At 60.2% G+C, this 19,971-nt stretch overlaps 4 protein-coding genes across 5 annotated transcripts; 2 read left to right on the plus strand and 2 right to left on the minus strand.

Annotated features, from left to right (window-relative positions):
- Window positions 1–172: 172 nt before the first annotated feature.
- On the minus strand, window positions 173–4,278 carry P3H4 (prolyl 3-hydroxylase family member 4 (inactive)). The gene is made up of 8 exons (XM_031600638.2): window positions 3,740–4,278; window positions 2,365–2,514; window positions 1,909–2,080; window positions 1,716–1,844; window positions 1,472–1,617; window positions 1,302–1,385; window positions 982–1,123; window positions 173–895 (listed from the first exon to the last, which is right to left on the minus strand). Exons 1-8 carry the CDS (start codon window positions 4,214–4,216, stop codon window positions 885–887), a joined length of 1,311 nt encoding a protein of 436 aa, XP_031456498.1. The 5' UTR covers window positions 4,217–4,278; the 3' UTR covers window positions 173–884.
- A 791-nt stretch (window positions 4,279–5,069) lies between these two features.
- On the plus strand, window positions 5,070–10,666 carry FKBP10 (FKBP prolyl isomerase 10). Its single transcript, XM_031600637.2, has 10 exons — window positions 5,070–5,340; window positions 6,540–6,685; window positions 7,164–7,353; window positions 7,530–7,675; window positions 7,750–7,939; window positions 8,165–8,310; window positions 8,533–8,722; window positions 8,847–8,989; window positions 9,129–9,292; window positions 9,544–10,666. Exons 1-10 carry the CDS (start codon window positions 5,147–5,149, stop codon window positions 9,727–9,729), a joined length of 1,695 nt encoding a protein of 564 aa, XP_031456497.2. The 5' UTR covers window positions 5,070–5,146; the 3' UTR covers window positions 9,730–10,666.
- Window positions 10,667–10,917: 251 nt separating this feature from the next.
- Window positions 10,918–15,712, minus strand: NT5C3B (5'-nucleotidase, cytosolic IIIB). Of its 2 annotated transcripts, XM_031600524.2 has the most exons (9): window positions 15,354–15,712; window positions 15,175–15,273; window positions 14,731–14,800; window positions 14,446–14,492; window positions 13,906–13,991; window positions 13,450–13,539; window positions 12,809–12,971; window positions 11,916–12,116; window positions 10,918–11,697 (listed from the first exon to the last, which is right to left on the minus strand). In XM_031600524.2, the coding sequence occupies exons 1-9, from the start codon at window positions 15,354–15,356 to the stop codon at window positions 11,587–11,589; spliced, it is 870 nt and encodes a 289-aa protein (XP_031456384.2). In that variant the 5' UTR covers window positions 15,357–15,712; the 3' UTR covers window positions 10,918–11,586. The 2 variants fall into 2 exon arrangements, with proteins under 2 accessions (XP_031456384.2, XP_089980983.1); XM_090124857.1 differs by lacking the exon at window positions 15,354–15,712 and having other exon boundaries at window positions 15,175–15,321.
- Window positions 15,713–16,235: 523 nt separating this feature from the next.
- On the plus strand, window positions 16,236–19,904 carry KLHL10 (kelch like family member 10). The gene is made up of 5 exons (XM_031600636.2): window positions 16,236–16,423; window positions 16,628–17,117; window positions 17,606–18,223; window positions 18,797–18,946; window positions 19,503–19,904. The coding sequence occupies exons 1-5, from the start codon at window positions 16,236–16,238 to the stop codon at window positions 19,809–19,811; spliced, it is 1,755 nt and encodes a 584-aa protein (XP_031456496.1). The 3' UTR covers window positions 19,812–19,904.
- The last annotated feature ends 67 nt before the right edge of the window (window positions 19,905–19,971 follow it).

Below are 19,971 nucleotides of genomic sequence, written 5' to 3' on the forward strand. Positions count from 1 at the left end.
CAAGGCGGAAAGGAACGGGGTGTCTGCAGCCCCGCTGCGCCGCCCCACCGCTCAGCCTGGGGTCCCCGCCCCGACCGCCACCTCCCTTCCCCAGTCTTTCAAGGCCTCCCCGGCTTTGCAGGGGCACGCAGCCCTTCCGCCCGTCCCGAGGAGCCCTGGGCAGAGGCAGCCGTCAAAAGACCGGTCCGGATTTTATTAAAAGTTCAGCACCAGTACGTTTAAAATACAAAACAAACAAACAAAAAAAGCGAGAAGACGGGAAGCATTAAATTAATGGAGCTTAAAGCTATGGAGGGCTGGTGTGGAGAGAGTTGAAGGCACGTGTGGGGCAGAGGCGGCGACGGGACGCACCGGCACGGGGATGCCGTGCCCCGGGAGCATCGCTCAGCACCGAGCCGTGGGCTCCGGGGGGGGGAGAGGGGCTCTGGAGCTGCCGGTGGGGGTGGGCTGCTGCCAGCACCAGAGCAGGAGCCCCGAGTGAGCTCTGAGGATGTGCAGAACCACCACCGTGCCCAGAACCCACAAGGCAGCACAGCAGTTTGGTGCCGGTCCCCTGGTCTTTGGCTTCTGGGGAGGAGTGAAGGGGCACAGCAAATCCCAGTGCTGCTACAGGGCACCGCTGCCAGGGCTCCCAGGGACATCGGGGCTGGGGGGCTCAGGGGGCACCGGACAGGTGGTGGCACGGTGGTGTGGCTGCTCCTCTGATAGGAATTAGGGCAGCCATGTCCCGGTGGAAGGGGCAGTCCTGCTGGGAACACTGGGCAGGATCGACCCTTCTCAATGACCTGTGCTCCCGTGCAGCATGGAGCAAGAGCCTGGAGTCCCCAGGATGGCATCACAGCCATTCTGCTCTGCCAGGGCCAGGATCCCCTTCTCCTGGTGCATCAGAGGGTCTCTGCAAACATAGGGAATGATGGCACCACGATGCAGCAGCCCCCTCCCCAACTTCACATCACAGCCCCCAGCCCCAGTGTCAGGAACCTTCATCGGCTTTGTCCCCCTTGGTGTTGGGCTCCTGCCACCACTCTGCAAAGAAGCCCTCCTCGTAGTCCCCTTCACCCTCAAACTCGCCGTCTGAGGGCAGATCCTGCAGGTCCGGCTCCTCACCATCATCCACCTCCATCTGCAGCACAGGGTGGGAGGAGGAAGCAGTGCAGTGACCACAGCAGTTCTTCCTGTGGGGCTGCTCAGGGACGGACCCCCACACCACACCCACAAGGAGGGGTCCTGCCTTGGGGTACCCACAGCCCCCAACTGCACAGGACCCCCAAAAGCAGCCGCCAAAAGTGGTCATCACTCACCTCATCATCAGCCTGCAGGTACTGCCTGGCAAACTCCAGCATCTTCTTCTGTGCAGCCGTCCTGTTGTAGTAGCGCACGGCTTCCTGGGCACAGGGTGGGGGGGGGGGCAGGGGCCATGTCAGCCTCCACGTCAACTGAGCCCCAGGGCAGGGGCTGGGGGGGCTCTCACCGGCCGGGGCTCAAAGTCCTCCTCCTGCAGGTGCCAGCGCTCGCGGTGGAAGCGGTAATACACCAAGTTCTGCTGCATCACTGCATCATCCGGGTCGAAGAGCATGTAGCTGGAGACGCTGCGCACCGCATCCCTCACATCATTCACTGCAGGGCCAGAGTGTGACACGGGGGATCACAGGGGGGTGACACCCTGCCTGGGACACCCCAGGGGCTCAGGCCCCCAACTCCCAGCCCACACTCACGCTTGTAGTAGGCGAACTGCAGGTAGTGGTACATGGTGGCCACGAACTTCTCCACAAAGTAGCCGCCTACGTTGGGGGTGAGCTCGGTCTCGCAGCCCACCTTGCAGCGCAGAACGCTCACAAAGTGGTCTGGGGACAAGATAATGTCAGACATTGCCCCACATCACCACTCCCCCGCCCTCTGCCCACCCACCTGCAATGGCCGGGTAGAAGTCCTTGAATTCCTGCAGCTCATAGGCGCCCTCGCAGCCAGCCAGGCAGTCCTCGTACGCCTTGTAGTACTCAGCCAGCGCCTGCTCCATGTCAGCCGCGCTGCTCCGGAAATCCCCGTTGTTGTAGAGCTTCACTGAGCGCACAAAGATCGGCTGCGGGGACCAAGAGGGCTCTGCTCACCTCCTCGTTGGGTTCCAGGCCCCGTGCCCAGCCCCATAGCAGACGGCTCAGCCCCCAGAGCTGCCCTGTGCTCTCCAGACACAGCTCCATCCCTGGCACCGGCCCCAGAGATGCTTTCTGGGGCAGGAAGGTGGGGGAGCTGGGGCTCTGCTGGAAGGACTTTTGGGATTTGGGATGGGCTCTGCTGGGCACACACCAACCCTGTGGGATGCTCCTCTTCCTTCTCTTCTCCCGCCCCAGCCTGTTCCCTCCTTACCTCATAGGGCTGAGCCTCCAGGTCCACGAGGTATTCATCGACATCCACCATCGTCCTGTAGTAATTCAGGTACTTCAGGGTCATCTCGTGCTTGGGGTTCTTCTGCAGGAAGGTGTGAGCAGCCGACACCGCCTTCTCGATCTTATTGGACTGCGGAGAGAGGGGGGCGGTGCGTGGGGCTGCAGGGGCGATGCTGGGATGTGTCCCAGGGCAGGAGGCGATCCTCGGGAGGGGACAGCCCCAGCGCCCATCACTCACTGGCAACGAGGGATGGGCAGGGTGCGGGCAGGGCAGGTACGTCCCGCTGATGGAGCGGTGTGCGCTGAGGCACACAAAGCTCTCCCCACGCCCACGGTGGCAGCACGGACAGCGCAGCCCCTCTGGCAGTGACCCACGTGGCATGGGTTTGTCAGACTCTCCTCCAGCCCCAGTGCCAGCTCGGCAGCTGCCCCCACTCTGCTGCTGCTTCTATGAGCTCTCAGGTTGCAACTTCCGAGAAGCAAAGCTGGAGGGGTTGGATGAACCATCCCTTAAATGGATTTTAGCCAGAGCAACCGAGAGGAAAATGCATTAAGTATCCAGGTCAGGCCATTCCTCGTCGCCGCGGGGTGAATGGGGCCACAGCACTGAGGAGCAAAGCAGCAGTGCTGCTGCACCCGCCCACCCATGCCACGCTCCTTCGGCAGGGACAGCCCTGTGTCCCCCTCCTCAGGCAGTGTTCTACCCACCCGGGGGGCCCTGGGGACAGCGGTGTTGAAGCAAAGGTAGAATGTAGGCACAGCAGAGCTGGAGAAATTCCATCTGTCCCTGGAAAACTTCTCCATGTGGACCAGGGGCACCCACAGAGCTGTGCTGGGGGACGTCTGTGCCCACAGAGAGATGGGGGATATGGGAAACTCGGGGAACCCCCAGCAGGGGTTGTGGGAGGGGGGAGACCAGGGCACACAGGGCTGGGGAGGGCAGCCACAGGGGCCCCATCCTGGGCACGCTCCTCGCATCCTGCTGCTGCTGACGTGCGGCGGTGCCGGGGCAGGATGGAGGAGATGGGGGGAGAAGGGGGTGCAAGATGGGGGGAGCAGGAAGGGAGAACACATGGCAGAGAGATGCGGGAGGGATGGGAGCAGGATTTGGGGGTGCAGAGTGGAGGTGCGGAACGGAGATGTGGGATGGGGAGACACGGTATGGGGGTGGCAATGGGGAGGTACAGGGTGGGGGGCACGGGGTGAAGGGAGCGAATGGGAGGAGTGCAGAGCAAAGGAAGACGGACAGGGGTACAGAAGATGTGGGGGTGCACGATGGGGGACACCCACACCCCCGGGCCAGGGCAGCCCACCACTCCCCACCCCCCGCCACTCCCGACGTTGCGCGGTCTCACCTTGAATAGCGCATAGTGCAGGTACTGGTAGGGCAGGCGGCGCTGGAAATCGCGCAGCGTCTGCGCGGGCGGGTAGCGCAGCTGGAAGACGGGCAGGCCGCGCTTACAGGCGCGCAGGCAGCCCGCGCGGCGCAGCAGCCGCCCGAAGAGCTGCAGCTCCCGCTCCCACTCCCACTCCGCGCGGTCCCCTTCGGCGGGGGGCTCCTCCGCGGATCCCCCCTCGGCGCAGCGGCGGTGGCAGTGCGCCTCGCTGTCTCGCAGCAGGCGGTGCAGCCGCAGACTGGCCTCCAGCGCCCGCGCGCTCTCTGCCCACTGCGCGCTCGCGTACTGCGCCAGCGCCCGCGTGTAGGCGCGCTGCAGCGGCTCCAGCGCGGCCGCGGGGAACCCGCGCACGCTGTATTGCTCGTACTGCGCCGCGCACGGCCCCGCCGCCAACAGCAGAAGCAGCAGCAGCAGCGCCAGCGCCGCGCAGCCCATCCCCGTCGCCGCCGCGCACTGCCCGCGCAGCGCTCCGCGCAGGAGGCGATCGGGGGCGGGGGAGGGGGAGGAAGGGGCGGTGCGCGTCGGGAGCGCAGGGTCTTAGTGCGGCTCCGCGCGTTGCGCGCAGGGCGGGGTTGGCACCGAGTGATGCTGACTGCCCCGGGATGCGCTTTGAGTTGGGGTGTCGGGGGATCCCTCGAGTGCGCTGCGCTGCGCGCTCGGCGCTGCGCTGCTCCTTCCCCCCCGCTCGGCAGCGTGCAGCGCTGGTTTGGCCGCTGGCCGTGGTCAGCCGGAGGCGGATCCCCGCGCTGTGCCAGAGCCCAGAGCGCAGAGCCCAGGGCTGCGGCTGAACTCGCAGAACTCGGCACGGCCGCGCTGGCCACGGCCCAACCCACGGCCGTGCGGGCGGAACGGGCAGAGGGCTCTCCCCGCAGCCCCGGATGGTTTGAGGGGGTGGGGGGCACGTGTAGGTGCGCGTTGCGTGCTGCTCCGATCCGTGACGGTCTGTTACAGGGGCGGTTACAGGGGTTTTGATCACTGCCGTTCAGTAACAGCAGCAGACCGAGGAGCGGCCAGGGTTATCCGTACGGGCGTTAATTACGTTAATTACCCGTATTTACTCTTCCCAAACGCCAGAGCCTGAGCAAACCGGGGGGGCGCAGGCAGCGCTAGGACCCGGCGCTGCACAAAGCCGCTCCCTTCGCACAAAGAACTGCCCGCTAAGAAGAAAAAGGTCTTTTTAAAGTTCCATCGCGGAGTTCCGCTGTGCCGCGGCTCTCCGCCCGCCCCATCGCAGGGAATCACCGCCCCGGGCCTGGGGCGGGGGCCGGGGGGGGCCGGGCCCGTTCCACGTGTACAGAAGCGCGGCGGGGCCGGGCCGGGCCGGGGGGGCTCAGCTCCCGCTTCCCCCTACTGCCGCTCCGAGCCATGGCCGCGGGCAGCGCCGCGCTCCTGCTGAGTCTCCTGGGGGCACTGGGGCTGAGCGACCCCGGGCCGCTGGAGGACGTGGTGATAGAGCGCTACTACATCCCCAAGGTCTGCCTGCGGGAGGCCCAGATGGGGGACTTCATCCGCTACCACTACAATGGGACCTTTAAAGATGGCAAAAAGTTTGACTCCAGGTACAGCCCTCGGCCCGCTCCCGCTGCACGCGGCCCCGCGGGGTTCCCCCCCCCATGGACACCGCCACCCCCCCGCACGGCCCCGACGGACGGCGGTGCCCCCCGCCCCCATCCCCGGGGGGAATCGATCCGGGGGGGAGCAGTGGGCGGGGGGGGGGGGAGCCGCAGAGCCGCGCTGCGCTCGGGACGTGTCCGTGCGTGCGCTGCGGGAGGAATGCGGGCAGCGGCGCTGAGACGTGGCAGCAGCAGTCGCTCCGAGGCGGTCCTCTGTCGTGCGCTGCGCCCCGGGGGTCTGTGGGGCAGTGCCCCATTGGCACCGATGTGAGCGGGGGTGGAGGCGGCGGTGGGGGCCTGGCAAAGCACGGGAACAAGCGGGCGTTCTCCAGCCGCTGAAAAGCAAAGGGGTCCCTCTCGGGGTCCAGTGGTACTTTTCTCACAAAAAAACGGATGGGAGAGAAAGTGAAGGGACCACGCACTGCCCCTGCTGCCGCTGTGAGCCCCGAAGCGATGGGAGCTGCTAAAATATTGCTGCTGAAATAACTCTTTGTCCCAAGGACGGCAGCACAGCTTCCAGGAGAAGCATTCGCTGCATGTTACAGGGGACAAAGGATTTCCATTTACCCAAAATGGCCCCCAGTTGCTTCTTAGAGCCTATAGTTTAAAGATTTAAAAATAAAGACAAATGTCTACAAATGAGGCCTGCACTGCCTTCTTTCCTCCTCCCTGCAAATGTGGCCGTTTAGAATTGCCGGGAGGCGGCAGGAAGCCCTGCATGCCACGCTGCTGTGCCAGATGTGGGGAACCTCTGGAAGCAGCTCCCGGCCCCTCCGCCCCTACGTGCCCACATGTCTCTCCCCAGGCAGTGAAACTTCAGCCCTGTACTGAGCACTGCAGGCTGAGCTGAGGGCTGTGCCTGTGGCAGGAGCCCCAGTCCTGGCAAAACCTCGAAGCAGGGCTGGGGGACGCCTCATTACTTGTGAGCTACAGCTCTGCAAGAGAGCAGAACAGGGGAGAGGTGGCTGCCCCGTGGCCGTGCAGCCCACAGGCGGCCTTGCCGTGCTTTTCTGTTGAACGAAGTTTGCTTGCAAGGCTGGAAACTCTGCGTAGATTCTCAGGGGGAGATGGGTGCTGCTCAGGAGCTGGGGGTGCCCTGCAGCCCCCCTGTGCTACGTGGTGCTGACGGCTGTGTCCTCTTACAGCTATGATCGAGGGGCCACCGTGGCCGGCGTGGTGGGCGTGGGGCGGCTGATCACCGGCATGGACCGCGGGCTGCAGGGCATGTGCGTTAACGAGCGGCGGCACCTCATTGTGCCGCCCCACCTGGGCTATGGCAGCATCGGCGTGGGTAAGGGCTGCGGGGTCGGGGGTCCCCAAAGCACGCGGCGGTGGGGACGGGCGATGGGCGCCCACGTGGGAAGAGCTGGGGATGGATGGATCTGCGCTGGGACTCTGAACAGCAAACACAGGTGGTGTCTGCACAGGGCTTTGCAGGGAGGGACAGTCCCTGCCCACCACACTGTGTCACTTTCCATGGTGGGCACAGGGGGCTCACATCTGGTTTCTCTGCAAAGAAAATCTTATGGGGTGTTTGCGGCCTCCCAAATCTCAGCAGTCCCTTCCACAGACCCACAGGCAAGGCTTGACCTCAGACCTGCACAGGTCCTCATCCACCGCTCCAGGCAGAAGCTGTGGGATGGGCTGTAGTGAGCAAGGACCCTCACTGCCCCATTCAGTGGTGCCGTATGTGCTGCAGAGCTTTGTGTCCTTAGCACTGGTTGCTCCTCACCCTGTTCTGCGCTCTGTCCTCATTGCTGCCACTGTAGCGGGGCTGATCCCCCCTGATGCCACGCTGTACTTCGATGTGGTGATGCTGGACATCTGGAACAAGGATGACAAACTGCAGATCACCACCCTGGTGAAACCTGAGCACTGCAACCGCACGGTGGAGAACTCAGACTTCGTGCGGTATCACTACAACGGCACTCTGCTGGATGGAACCCCCTTCGACTCCAGGTATGGGGACAGCGCTCACCACAGCAGGCGATGGGGAGGTGGGGGTTAGGGTTAGGGTTAGGGTTAGGGTTAGGGTTAGGGTTAGGGTTAGGGTTAGGGGTGGCTTTGGGAGCCTGCTGCCGGGTTGGGGGGGCTGGCACAGCTCCAGAGCCATTTTCCTCATTTCTCCACATCAGCTACAGCAAAGACAGCACCTATGATACATATGTGGGCACTGGCTGGCTGATCAAGGGCATGGACCAGGGCCTGCTGGGCATGTGTGCTGGGGAGAAGAGGAGCATCATCATCCCACCATTCCTGGCCTACGGGGAGAAGGGCTACGGTGAGTCGGGCATCACCCACTGCCCCTGCCTGGGAAGTGGGACCCCCGTGTGGGCTGACCCACCCCCTCCACAGGGACCGTGATCCCACCACAGGCCTCGCTGGTGTTCAGCGTGCTGCTGGTGGACTTCCACAACCCCAAGGACGGCGTCTCTCTGGAGCACCTGGAGGTGCCGGCGTCCTGCAGGCGCAGGGCTGTGACCGGGGACTTCGTGCGCTACCACTACAACGGCACGCTGATGGACGGGACGCTCTTTGACTCCAGGTCTGGGGGGGAGGTGCTCACATTCGCCCCATGGCCAGCAGCGGGCTGCAAGGAGGTGTTGGGTTATCCAGGGGAATTGGGAGCGGAGGGCAGTAAGAACTATGAAATGGGCCAAAAAGGATCTTACCTGCCTGCTACATCCCTGGAGGAGGTTTGGTGCAGTGGGGGATGAGCGCATGGAACAGTTCTGTTGCCTGACAGCACCCTGCACTTCTCTTGCTGCAGCTACTCCCGCAACCAAACCTACAACACCTACATTGGGAAGGGCTACATCATCCCTGGCATGGACCAGGGCCTGCAGGGTGTCTGCATTGGCGAGCGCAGGCGGGTGGTGGTCCCCCCACACCTGGCCTATGGCGAGAACGGAGTGGGTAAGGGGCTGCAGGGGATCTGGCTGGGGGGAGCGCAGGGTGGGGAGGCATTGTTGGGAGCTCTGATGGGGAGCACTGCAGGCAGGGCAGGGGGGAGTTGGGTGGGCCGGGGCAGGAAGGAACAGAGCTGCAGGGGCCTGGTGCTGCGAGCTGTGGCAGCAGCAAGAAGGGCTTTACCTGCTCTGTGTGCTGCCTGCTCAGCTCTTCCTGCTCCTTTTCCAGGGAACAAAATTCCCGGCTCTGCTGTGCTCATCTTTGATGTCCACATCATCGACTTCCACAACCCGGACGACCCGGTGGAGATTGAAACCGTGCACCGACCCGAGGGCTGCAACGTCACCGCCCGCGACAGAGACTTCATCCGCTACCACTACAACTGCTCCCTGCTGGACGGCACGCGGCTCTTCTCCTCGTGCGTGGGCTGGCAGCGCTGGGCTGGAGGGCGCGGGCTCTGTGGGCACTGCGGGGTGATGTGGGCTGCAGCCTGGTGGGACCACGGAGTTTTCTCAGTCGCGTGGTTCTCTGTGCCCCCACAGCCACGACTACGAGAAGCCCCAGGAGGTGACCCTGGGGGCCAACAAGGTGATTGAGGGTCTCAACAGCGGCCTCCTGGGCATGTGTGTGGGGGAGAGGCGGGTGCTCATCGTCCCCCCACACCTGGGCCACGGCGAGAATGGAGGTAGGGATGGCACAGCGGTGCCTACAGTACGTGCTGAGGGCCTTCTGGAACCTGTGGGGCTCCTGCACCTTGCTGGGGAAGCTCTCACCTCTGCACAGAGCCTTTCTGAGCTCCCCAGCAGCCCTCACTTGCTTTTCAGCCCGGGGAGTGCCCGGCAGCGCAGTGCTCCGCTTCGAGGTGGAGCTGATCTCCCTGGAGGAGGGGGTTCCCGAAGGATACCTCTTCATTTGGCACGGGGACCCTCCTGAGAACCTTTTTGAGCAGATGGACCTCAACAAGGATGGGCAGATCCCCGCTGACGAGGTGCCCACAGCGCGGGCTTATGGGTCGGGGGGGACAGGGAGGGCACAGGGACCCACCCAGGGAGCAGCACCCGAAGGACACTGCTGGCCCCGGGCACCGGGGAAGGGCTGGGGTCGGGCAGGAGGAATGCTCTGACGCAGAAATCATGGCTGGGAACAACGGGGCTGCGATGGGGACATCATCGTCTGCCCTCACTGTGCGCTCAGCGCAGTGCTGTGTCCCACCCATCCCATCCTCTGTCCCCGCTGCAGTTCTCCACCTTCATCAAGACCCAGGTGGCAGAGGGGAAGGGACGCCTCATGCCCAGCTCCGACCCCGAGAAAGTCATCGCCGACATGTTTGGGAACCAGGACCGCAACCAGGACGGGCGCATCACGGCCGAGGAGCTGAAGCTGAAGTCGGATGAGGACCGAGAGAAGGTCCACGAGGAGCTGTGAGACGCAGCAGCGCCGTGCCCACGCCTGGGACTGACCGCCCCTTGCCGGCCCGGGAGCCGTTTTCTGATTGATTTTTTCCCCCCTTTTATTTAACTGCATTTTTTTTCTGTCGTTCCTCACGGGCGGAACTCCGCAGCCCGCAGTTGATGCGCGCAGGCAGGAAGGTGGGAAGCGGCTCCGGGTGCCCGCAGCGGGTCGTCAGCGCAATACCCCCCACCTCCGTACTGCACCCATCGATCTCAGCAAATCCAGCAGGGCCCGTCCCCCCCCCGGTGCCCTCCCTGCCCTCCCGCCTCCCGGTGTCCCGAGCTCAGCCCCACGCCCAGCTCCGACCTCTCTGCTCCTTCGTCCTCAGCCAGCGACTGCACGGCCTGCCGGGCCCCACGCAGGGACAGGGGAGCTCCCCCCACCTCCTTTGCAGTTTTACTGTAGTTTAGGGATTTTTTGTTTGTCCTGTGTTAGTTTTAAATACGCGCGTGTAAACTCCTTTAAAGGAGAAATAGAGCAGCCGTCCCTGCTGCTGCCTGCTGCAGTTCCCAGGAGCAGAGGTTGGAGGTTGGAGGCTCAATGCCCCAGGACAGCACTGCTGCTCCTCCACTGCTGCAGAGCTGCACGGCTGGGAGCAGAGCTGCCTGCCTCCAGGAGCAGCAGGCCGACCCTCATCCTCCTCACAGCAACGGCTGCCGGGGGTGCCAGAAATCAGCCCTGGTTGGTTCTGATGCCAAAATGCAACCCATTAACTCGGTGCTCTCAGGTTTGTGCCCAGCACATCCCCTCCACCTTCCCAACAGCTCTGGAAGCTTTTGCACAGACCTTGCAAAGAGAAAAAACGCACAGCAGAACTGTGCAAAGGGCAGAGCAAGCCCCTCAAACAATGACTTCTAAGTGGCACCAAATAAATAATTTCAAGTGGTTTCCAAGACGTTTCCCTTTGTGTCAGTTAGTTTACAATGGAACGTTCATTGCTGTTTGTCCCGATGGCATGAGGAGAACTCACCTGGGTCTGTGGAGCAGAGGTGGATTTCAGACAACGGCATCTGCTGCGTTGGGCAGGAGAAAAAGGAAGAGCTCCGCTGCCAGGACCCAGGCAGAGGGGTGGGGGACAGGGATGGGGCACAGTGGGATCAGGGGTGGGGAGGACACTTTGCTCAGGGCACTGCGCTCTCGGTGCAATGCACACACTGCAGCTTTAGTCAATGATTTTATTTCAATGAAGCAGAGATCTGCACTGCCCAGAAGTGATGTTTAGCAGCCCATGGTGTGGAGGGTGGCGAGTGAGCTGCAGGGTGAAGGCTGAGGTCAGAGCCCATGGAAACCCAGCAGAGCTGCCCATCATCCCCAGCACCCACCTCCTGGGGCTGCAGGACCACCCCACCCTGCTCTCTCTCCACAGCCAGGGCTCAGCCTGCACAGCTTGGGGCCACAGAAACCAGGATAAGAGCAGCAGTGCTTGTTTCCTTAGACAGGAATGCAGTAAAACCAAACAGCTTCAACTCCAACCAGGTCTGCCCTCAAGCCACAGCAAACGGTCCCTGTTTCTGTGTTTAGCCACTGGAGAGAAGCACAGAACATCCCTCCCCAGAACACAAATGTTTGCTGTGGCCCCGGTGCTGCTGGAGGCTGAGGAGGATGCGGAGTGCAGGGCGGGCTCCTTGCTTCCTCCAGATCAGCCCTTCAGCTCCAGACTGACCAGAAGAGCTGTGAGGTTTGGGACACAACACAACAGCTGGGGCAGAGGGATCACCCCGGCATGGGGATGCATTCAGGCAGGTACCGGGACACCCGTCCAGCTTTGCTAAGGGTGCTCATCCCCCAGTACTTGGCTGACGGGCCGGGGGTGGGACGCTGCTGCCCGGCTCATGTCTCCATGAGGATGAACCGCAGAATCCCATTGACCACATCCAACGTCTCATCGCTCTCCAGCACGATGTCATAGGCGTCCAGGTATTTCCCCCGCCGCTCCTCCACCTGCAGCGAGGAGAAGAGCGCAGAGAGCTGTGAACAGCTGAGAATGGAGGTGCCATACCCACAGCCCTGCATCTCTTGGTGCTACAGAAAAGAGGGACAAAACCAGCTGACCGTGCCCAAAGTGCACCGGCAGCTCCGAGGGCCCTTATAGAAACCTAGAGCCCAACAGCAGCCCTGGCAAGGGCTGGAAGGCAGCAGGAATGCTGCTCCCCACACACCTTGTCGTTGAGGAAGCCAATCTTGAGGATGTTCTCCACACTGGGAACGCCATCTGCCATCGTCAGGTCGCCCATGGAGTCCCCCAGAAGGATGATGCTCGTCCGTGTGCTCAGCTGCTGGAAGTACGCAGTGCCCTGCAGCACACTGTTGTTCTTGTTGTAGGTGTGGATTAGAGGGCTCTTGAAGCACTTGAGGACTCCCTGTGCAAACAGGACAGGTGAACTGATTCTAAAGCAATCCCTACATTGTGTTGCAGCCTCAGCCCCCATTCAGAAGGAGGGAGAGGTGAGGGGCAACACGACAACAGCTCTCATCACTGTAGCACCGCCCAGGAGCCCCAGAATGCATGCAGTCCCCAAAGATCTGCTTTTGTCAGGGCAAACCCAGACTGTAGGATGAGAACAACCCCAAAGGATCTGGCAGATCTCTGTGCTGCCCTGGAGCTGCTCAAGAGTCACGGAAAGCCAAAGTCCAAGGAGGCCCAGGGCACAGCACAGCCCTTGCAGGAGTCAGGAGTCACACCCTGAGGACCGTCTGCCCCCGCACAGCCCGTGGGAACAGAGAGCTTCACTGTGCACAGTGTGCCATCTGCTAATGACAACTGGGACTTTTTAGGCTTCTGTTAACTCCACCCCGACCACCTGCTGGGCTGGGCATGGACCAGCACCAAACCTCGACAGACAGAACCCACTTCTGGCTTCCCAAAGTCAGTCTGAGGGATGAGGTGCCCACAGGACAGTGAGCAGATGCTCGGCTGCTGCTGCTCTCTGCCTGCAGGATCCTCCCAGGGCCAACGCTGCGCACTCCCCAAACCCCAGCACTGCTGTACTGTAAGGGTGCTGCAGCCCACAGCACCAACACAGCCACCTCCCCCTGCTCTCTGCACACTCACATTGTCATCGAAGTCCATGTAGTTGGACACCACGTGGACATTGGGGTAGAAGACGTTAGCCTGACGGATAATCTCCTCGAGGATGTCACCAACACCAGCAGAGAAGATGAACATGGGGACGTTGTACTTATGCAGCTGATCAAACAACTCATTGAATCCATCCCTAGGACAGAAGTTGTCGTGGCAGTGTCACGTTTCCCTCTCCCAGCTCCGGGCAGTGTGGGCTGCGACTGCTCTCAGTGACAAAGCTCAAGTTTCTGCCTGGGACTTCCCAAGCAGAAATAACAGCAGTCACTCAAAGCACAGCTCCTGGCTGCAGCTTTCACAGCGCTTTTGGTACCATATTTTAGTGCCTGAACCCCTCATCCTGCCAACCACAAAGACTCAGAGTTGCTTGGGGACCCTTTCCCCACCAGGACCAGGGGTGGGCATGGCTCCAGAGCAGGAGGAGCTCTCTGGTGGTTAAACCCAAATCCCAGGAAGGAAGGGAGATTTGTATCTGCTGCACTGTGAGGCTGTGTGCAGATCGGAGCAGGTGAGCAGAGCTAGCAGACACCAGCTCAGCATCCCCCTGCCTGCCTTCAGGCCCTGGAGATGTGGGCAGCAATGGGGTGATGGGACAGGAAGGACCTTGGGTGTACCTCAGCATCACATCCGACTCCCTGACAATCTGGGCAATGTCTCCCTTCTGGATCTTCTGCTGTGACAGCAGCTCGTGGGCCCGTGTCCACCTAGAGAAAGGCAGCAAGGTGAGCATCATATTCCAGACCATCAGAAAAACAACAGCCAGGCACTTCCTACAGGAAGCTGAAGCCTTCACACTGCCATCCCAGTTGCCAGGAGGTCAGGGGTGCCTATGAGATCCGTGGTTTTTGCTTTTTGTTTGCAGTGACTCAGAACTGTTCCTCAGCTGTGCCCACCAGCCACGGTCCAAAGCACCATCCTGAGTGTCTGTGCCAAGCACGCGAGAAATGGGAACGGCCTGTCTTAAAAGGGACCCTACAAAGGGTTCTCCATGCTTGGGCCCAGCTCAGGGGTGTTTCCTCCCATTCCCTAAATGCTCACCAGGGGTCAGGGCACAGCACAACAGCACTCACCACTCCACCATCAGGGGACGTTTCTCTTCCAGGGAGCGGTTGGGATCGATTTCGATGGGGTAGTAGTGGTGCAGCAGATCTTTTAACTGGAACGTTAGAAGAAAGAAGAGTTCGGATTGAACACTGAGCCTACAGAGACTGTAAACAGCAAAATCAGTATTTCTAAACTCCCCCAGAGCATCACGGTCCATAACAAAAACGTGACCAAAACCACTTCACTGAGCAACTTTGCTCCGAGCCAACCCGGGGATCTCTGAGGATCTCTGATAGCTCGGCTGAGGCTCATCTCAGCAGAAATGCTCCCAACAGATGGGCACACAAACCTCCTTCCTGCTCTTATCAGAGCACAAATGCCCGCAGCTACGCATGCAAATTCGTTTTCTCTTTTTAACTTTCCATTGGCTGAAATGCAGCCTGGGACCTCGCTCTGCTCTCTGCTCTCTGCCCCGGCAGCACCGCACGGCTTTTGCCCTCTGACGCTCGTTGCACAGCCCATGGCGATGCTGGCAGCAGTGGAGAACTTCACAAAGCAACACCCACCTTCTTCTTGCCATCCTCACTAATGACGTGGCTGTTGTCGAGGATATCTGCAAAGACAACAAAATGCCAATGTTACAGCACTTACAGAAAGGCTGCGAGCTTCAGGGTGCTGGCTTGAGACAGACAAGGAGCATCCGAGAGTCTCGGTGGCAAAGCTGGAGCACAGACACCAGGAATTCCCTCCTGCCACGGGCTTTGGGCTGCTGGGAGGAGAGGGATGCACCAGAGAACAGACACAGAAAGCAGAAGGAAGGGCCACAAAGCAACAGCAGGGCTGGAACTCACTGTGTGACGTTGGGCAGCGCTGGCCATTGCACCCAAACCTGCTCAGCGTCATGTCGAAGTCAGAGATGACCTGAAGGGTGGGAGAAAGATGGACTGTGGTGACCCAACGCCCTGCTGGTGCAAACATCACATGGGTGCATCCCACACAGACCGCAGGGCTGCAGTGAGCACCGGGGCAGCCGGCAGGCAGGCAGGCATCCAACGGGGCACAACGCACCCAGCTGGGACCGGGCACCTTCCCACCCCCCACCCCCATCCGTATCCCAGCAGCCTTATCAGCACCACAGGGCCCATCCCTCCCGGCTTGTGCTGTGTGTGGAGGGCGACGTTTGGGGACCGGCTAACGTTTACAGCTTGCATAAGAGGGAAGCAGGAGGCCAGGCCACCAAAACCACCGGGCTCTCGGCTCGTCCCCCCGCACCCGCAGCGCAGCGCACGCGGTACCTGCAGTTTGCTGCCGCCCTGCTCCTTGATGGCGCGGATCAGCCCCATGACGCGCTCCGGCTGCTGGATGCGGACCGTGGTTTTCTGCAGCTCCGGCACCTGCGGGCACAGCGCTGCTTCGGATCCCCGCAGCTCCGCCGCGCTCATCTCCCCCTCCCGCAGCGCAGCGCCCCGCTCACCATCTCGCCGTGCCGTGCCGTGCCGTGCCGTGCGGTGCCGTGCCGTGCCGTGCGGCGCCGCTCAGCCGCGGGGCGGAGCAGCGCGGTGCTGCCCGTGGCCGTTCGGTCCCCGCCCGGCGCAGCGTCTCCTCGTTCCCGGGAGGGCCCCGCCCCGCCCCGCGGTTGCGTTTCCTTCGCTGCTCGCTCTGGAGGCGGAAAGCGAAAGAGAAAGATTAAAAAAAAAAAAAAAAAAAGCACAACGACGTGGCGACGAGCTGATCACAGCCACAGCACCGCCGCGGCGCTGCCGAACGAAACAAAGCGGCAGCGGGGCAGCGCCCGCCCGGCACCGCGCCGCGCTCACGGGCACCGCCGCGTGGAGACGCCCGAGGGCTCCGAAGGGCGCCGAAAGCCTCCGAAGGGCGCCGAAAAGCTCCGAAGGGCGCCGAAAGCCTCCGAAAGGCTCCGAAGGGCGCCGAAAGGCTCTCAGCCCGCGCCGCTCGCTCACCGCGTGCCGATGTTCGTTCGTCCGACGTCCCGTCCCGTCGGAGCCGTGCGGGCGCCGTGCCGGCAGAAATGGCAGCCGCGAGCGGCAGCCGCCTGCGGGCCGTGCGCGGGGCCCAGGCCGAGGCGCGGCGTGGCCCCGGCGCCGAGCATTACTGAAAGCTCCCCAAACCAAAGCGTGGTTCGGGAGAAGCTCGCGGTGGTTTCTCGCAGCGCTGGGTGCGCGCAGGGCGGAGGGATCGCCGGCAGCCATGAGGAGCCGGGAACACGCCCAGCGCCAGCAGTGTGACCTCACTGGGGTCCGATTCCAGACCCCCACGGAGAAGTTCCGGAGAAGATGTAGGAGGACGAGGCGAAAGCGGCCCCCGCGCAGCTCCTCCCGCCGGCCCGGGCTCCGACATGGACGGCAGCGCGGCGCACAGCGGCTGCTCCGCCTCACTGATGGAGAGGAAGATGAGCGCGATGGCCTGCGAGGTGTTCAATGAGCTCCGCCTGGAGGGGAAGCTCTGCGATGTGATCATCGACGTGAACGGCTGTCAGTTCAACGCGCACAAGAACATCCTCTGCAGCTGCAGTCATTACTTCAGGTCAGCGCTTGGGATGCTCTGTAGTGGGAATAGGGACGAGTGACATTCCCCGGTCGTCCTGTGGTGCCTCCGGTGCTACAGCCCGAGCGTGGTGCAGGGAGGAAGGTGTATGGCATAGCGTGGTGGGGATTCAGTGCAGAAAAGCCATTTCTTCCTCCAGCATTGCTTTGCCTTATATTTTTTTTTAATTATTTTTTTGGTCAGGGCTTTGTTTACCAGTGGCTGGAACAACATGGAGAAGGTAGTGTACAAAATCCCTGGCATTTCCCCCGAAATGATGAAGCTTGTTATCGAGTATGCCTACACCAGGACAGTATCGATCACTGCTGAAAACGTTGAAAGCTTGCTGGGCACGGCGGATCAGTTCAACATCATGGGCATCATCAGGCTGTGCTGCGAGTTCCTGAAATCACAGCTGTGCTTGGAAAACTGTATCGGCATCTGCCGGCTCACAAACCATTACCACTGCCCCAGCCTGCGGCAGACAGCCTACATGTTCATCCTCCACAACTTTGAGGAGCTGATCAAGGTGTCCACGGAGTTCCTAGACCTCTCCATTGACGAGCTGACAGACATAATTGAGAAAGACGAGCTCAATGTGAAGCAGGAGGAAGTGGTGTTCGACGCCATCCTGAAATGGATCACCCACGATCCCTGGCAGAGGAGGCAGCACATCCCCATCCTGCTCAGCAAGGTCGGTCCGGTGGGCGCCAAGAGCTCTGCACAGCTCTGCACTGCTCCGTCCTCACCACCACCGCCGTGGCACTGCTCGCAGCGTGTCCATGCTGCTATGAGCTGCTCTCAGGGCATGCAGTTTAAGTGCATTGTTTCTTCACGCTTAGAGCTTATGTTTAATCATCCCTGGGTGGAAGGAAGAGCCCAGCAGTGCGTGGGGCGCCTTATCTCCGTGCACACAAAGCTGGTGTGTTGGGCTCACCAGCTGTGCTGTGCAAACAGCTTCAGGCTGAGTGCTGTGCCACAGCTGGGCAGGTCTCACTGCATCGAGCTGCTTTTACGCCTGCAGCCTCTTTATGGGGAAGTGAAAAACTACACCTTCAATTCTCCACTTCTCTCATAAGCCTTAGAGAATACTCTAGCCCAAAATCCAGGCCATCCAGTGCCAGACCTGTCCACAAAAGATAAGAAAATACAAAGCATCAACAGTGACCTTTTACATTTCAGGTCCGGCTGGCACTGATGGAGGCAGACCACTTCATGAACAAAGTCAAAACACACGATTACGTGAAGGACAACAGTGAGTGCAAACCCATCATCATCAACACTCTGACGGCCATGTACAACCTCAGCACGAACAGCGCGTTTCTCCCTGACAGCGTCAGTCCCCTCGCCCGGCCCCGCCTGCCCTACTCCATCCTGTTTGCTATCGGGGGCTGGAGCGGGGGCAGCCCGACCAACGCCATCGAGACGTACGACACCCGTGCGGACAAGTGGGTGAATGTGACGTGCCATGAGGAGAGCCCCCGTGCCTACCATGGTACTGCGTTTCTGAAAGGCTTTGTCTACGTCATCGGAGGATTTGACAGCGTGGATTACTTCAACAGCGTCAAGCGGTTCGACCCGGTGAAGAAGACGTGGCAGCAGGTCGCTCCCATGCACTCACGGCGCTGCTACGTCAGCGTCACTGTTCTCAATGACTTCATCTACGCCATGGGGGGCTTCGATGGGTACACGCGGCTCAACACAGCCGAGCGCTACGAGCCGGAGACAAACCAGTGGACGCTCATTGCTCCCATGCACGAGCAGAGGAGCGATGCTGGCGCAACCACGCTGTATGATAAGGTAAAAGGCTGGGAGATCTGCGGCTGCAGTTAAGGTTGAAGCTCGGTATGCAGGGCAGGAACAAACATCGTAGGGCGTGTTGGGGCAGTTTCACAGCTCAGCCTCCCACTGAGCTCTGTCATGGATAAACACAGCTACCGCCCAGGGCTCAGCATCAGATAAGAAAGAGGAGCTGTGGGAGCCAGGCGCACAGCAAATGCTCCTTTCCATCAGTCTTTTCAGATAGAGGAAGAAGGTTCATGTAAACCTTACTCATCAGATCCCGCAGCTACAGATAGAAAGCTAAGAGGTGGAACTTACTGGCACAGCAGTGCAGACAGGAGCAGAACTCTTCTAGAACCTCTTCCCACCAACAGCCAGCTTCCTGCTGGACACATTGAATGCTGTGCTGGTGTGCTTCACGCAGTGCAGGAAATGAAGGGTCAAAATCCCACTTCCCTGAGTAATTCCCTTCACTTTCACCCCAGAATGATAGGGCTGTCCCCTTAAAGAAGAAAACCACCCCAGACAGCCCATTTTACCCTCAGCACATTCTCCCACAGCCACCCTGCTTTTTTTTCCTCCTGTAAACAGGTGTATATATGTGGTGGGTTCAATGGAAATGAATGCCTATCCACAGCTGAAGTATACGATGCTGGAACAGATCAGTGGACCTTGATATCCCCAATGAGAAGCAGAAGAAGTGGAGTGGGTGTGATTGCGTATGGAAGCCAAGTGTATGCGGTAAGGTCGAAGTGGCAACTCGGCCGTAACGAACCCACGCTGCTGCTACGGTGTTTGTTTGTTTCATGCAATGAAGTTCTGTTAATCTGCATTTCCTAGACTAATTTTCACACTGACCATTCACTTCTAAGTGAGATTTAGGGAAGAAAGCTGAAGGCAAGAATGGCTGAAATCCCCTGTAGAATACTGTCACCCTCACACTTTTCATTATGAAAGAATAAGTACACAGCACGTAAAGAGTTGCAGCAAAGAAATGATTCTGCTGCTGATAAAAGCTTTTAGCAGCACAGCGCTGCTTGGTCCTGCTTATCCACATGCTGCATTTAAGCTCAGTGTAAATGTAAAATCTGACAAAAATACTTCTGGATGCTCCAGAACGAACAAGGGAGCAGTCTGCAATAAGAAAGCACTGCATTTTGAGGCCACGTGCTCTCACAGCGCTCCAACTAACGTCAGCAAAGTAGGACAAGTTAAAATCTTACATGTGCACAACACGATTCAGCTGCCTCAGCAAGAGGAAGGGCCTCTTTCAACACTGTGCCTTTGACATTCACAGGTAGGAGGATTTGATGGAGTCAACCGGCTCCGGACTGCAGAAGCCTACAGCCCAGCTGCCAACACGTGGCGCGTTGTCCCCACCATGTTCAATCCTCGCAGTAACTTTGGCATTGAAGTGGTGGACGATCTCTTGTTTGTGGTTGGTGGCTTTAATGGATATGCCACGACTTTCAACGTTGAGTGTTACGACGAAAAAGCTGACGAGTGGTTTGATGCTCAGGACATGAGCATCTATCGCAGCGCTCTGAGCTGCTGTGTGGTGCCAGGGCTGTGCAACGTGGGGGATTACGCTGCCAGAAGAGATTGATGTGGAGCCCTCACAGCAAGGAGCGGTCAGAGGCACTTCTTCACCGAGCTCCCTGCCTGCACAAACAGCTCCAGTTAGCTAATAAAGTCTTCTAAGCAGCAAAAGAATGTATTCGCTTAATCTAAAAGAAAACAAAATTGATTCTCACTAAAAGAATAAT

This window comes from Phasianus colchicus, chromosome 26 (assembly GCF_987193195.1).
Source record: "Phasianus colchicus chromosome 26, bPhaCol1.hap1.1, whole genome shotgun sequence".
Lineage (NCBI taxonomy): Eukaryota > Metazoa > Chordata > Aves > Galliformes > Phasianidae > Phasianus > Phasianus colchicus.